Consider the following 2219-nt stretch of genomic DNA (forward strand, 5'->3'; position numbering starts at 1 on the left):
GCGGGCGGGCAGGCCGGGGGGAGGGGGCGGTGCGAGACCCCGGCGGGGACTCGGCTGCACCTGGGTACCGCAGGCTGCGGGGTCCCGGGCCATCCCCCGCGTCCCGCCCCGCCTTTTGTATTTCCGAAGCTTACTGCTCTCTCTTTCCTGCGGGACTGGGCAGCGGCACCGCTTTTTGTCCAGCGGGAGGGATTCCGCAGTCCAATTCGGATTCTAGTCCTCCCTACCCCCCACCGGGAGGAGGGGAGAGGGATACTCTGTCCCAGAAAGCTGACAATCATTTGGGGGAAGGGGGAAGGCTGGGCTGGCCGGCATGGAATGATGAGCGCTCCTTCGCACCCCTAAGCCTGCCTTCCCGCGAACCCCAGCCCAGCCTTGCTCAGCTCCTCAGGCTGCCCTTCCCGCCAAACCTTCCAGGTGGGAATTAGGGGCTGGGCCCTGCCCTCAGAAGCTGCCTCCCCCTACTCCGTTGACAGGTCCTAGCAGATGAGCACTGAACACTTTAGAAGACAATGCCCCCTCTCTGTGAGCCCCCCGGTAGGCAAGGCCAGACTCTAAAAAGTAGCCTCTTAGACACCCTCCCCCAGGGTTCCAGAATGTCTTTGGTGACAGAACCTGCCCTGTGGGGCTCGGGGAAAGGCTGGTTTTGATTGGTTGATGCTGATTTTCCCTGCTTCCTAAAGCTGGGCCTAGAGGCAGGAAGGGAGAGAGCCTGGCCTCTTGGAAGGGGCAGTTACTGACAGGTGTTTGGATGTGCTGAGGGTGGAACAGGGCACAGGTAAGTCCCCAGCCTGTCCCCAACTCCAGGGGTGCCCCAGTCCCAGCAGAACCTGACAATGGCGACTGGGGCCTTACTGTCCTTCTGTTTAGGATGGGAGCTAGGTTGAAATGGAGGGAGGAATCCCCAACCTCTCACCCCCCTCTCACTACCAGAAGCAGGAAGTACAGCTCCGTGTCCCCACTCAAAGCTCAGCCCAGCCGAGGAAGAAGGACACCGCTTGCTCACAGCCCCCATGCCATCTCTCTGTCGGGCCCAAGTGCCTGTGAGGTCTTGCAGGGACTACCAGGGAACGAGTGAGAATGAGAGGGAGCTTTACACCCCCATCCTTGGCAGGTCCCCACCCTAGCAGAAGCCAAGCATCCTGTGTGCCACCAGGCATGGGGAAGGAAATGGCCTCTAGATTTCTACTCCATCATGGCCCCCACCATAAAGGGAGAACCTCTACGCCCCCGCCCCCAGCAGTCCTCCTGGAAGGATCTAGAAATTACCAAGGACTAGGTACTAGTGAGCACACTTCCAGGCCGGGCCACATGCGGCTCCTGCACAGCTGGCCTCCCCTGGGGACTGCTGTCCTTGAGCAATAACCAGCCCTGCGCTGGGAGTGCCCAGCTGGTAGGGTTCAGCTGGCCCAGGTGGGGCCCCTTTCAGACAGGCAGTGTTCTCTACTCCAACGTGGGCCATAGCAGTCACTTGGGGTCCCTGCCATGTTTCCACCTCTCCACCCCCCTCTGTGGTGATGCCTCTCCTGTCTGTCTCCCCTCATATACCCCTGACTCCTGCACCCCCAGGCTGAGGGCCCACATTTCACAACCTGTGCGAGGAAGTCTCTTTCCTCGCTCTCACCTGCAATCACTTGAAAGGGTCTGTGGGAAGGGAGATAAAGGGCCCTTTTCTGCATAGACCCTCAGTTCCCACAAACACACTTTTGGGGTGAACATGGTGACTTGGTTAAGTCATTCTTTCTGCCCTGCTAGTGAAGTACTTTATCCACCTGCCGCCTCCCCCGTGTCCCCCCACACACACTAAAAGCCATAGCTAAGCACCCCCTGGCCTTCCCAAGCTCTATAGCAATAGTCCTCTTGCCCCTTCCCCTCTGGGTACCCAGGGTGTCTGGCTGGGAGCCCCCATCACACCCCTGCCCTCAAGACCCTCTGGTGGCCTGCCTGCCTCTCCCCAAGTGACCCCATCAGCACCCTCCCTGTTGCTGTGCCTCTTCCAGCAATCAGAGGTAGTGACACTTAATTGTGTGTGGGTGCTTGGGGAGTCCCCAGATGAAAGGTTCCATGTGCTGGGGTGGCTGACTTGCTGGCTGTCAGTTGGGGAGGCCCATGAAGGAAAGGAAACCATAAGCCCCCAGCAAACAGATGGAGACCTGAGGCAGATCCAGGACTCCAGTTGTCCCCTGAAAGACCCCTCTCCTGGTGGAAGTAGTGGAATG

At 59.4% G+C, this 2219-nt stretch overlaps 1 protein-coding gene across 1 annotated transcript in view; it reads left to right on the forward strand.

The window, feature by feature from the left end:
• The window catches only part of CCDC92B (coiled-coil domain containing 92B), a 9486-nt gene extending 8989 nt beyond the window's left edge, over window positions 1-497 (forward strand). Inside the window, exon 4 of the mRNA XM_030888241.2 lies at window positions 477-497. Coding sequence (XP_030744101.2) covers window positions 477-497 — 21 coding nt within the window. The remainder of the gene's footprint in view (window positions 1-476) is intronic.
• The last annotated feature ends 1722 nt before the right edge of the window (window positions 498-2219 follow it).

The sequence above is a fragment of the Echinops telfairi genome, unplaced genomic scaffold (assembly GCF_000313985.2).
Source record: "Echinops telfairi isolate 266 unplaced genomic scaffold, ASM31398v2 ScPeMD7_7458;HRSCAF=8496, whole genome shotgun sequence".
NCBI lineage: Eukaryota > Metazoa > Chordata > Mammalia > Afrosoricida > Tenrecidae > Echinops > Echinops telfairi.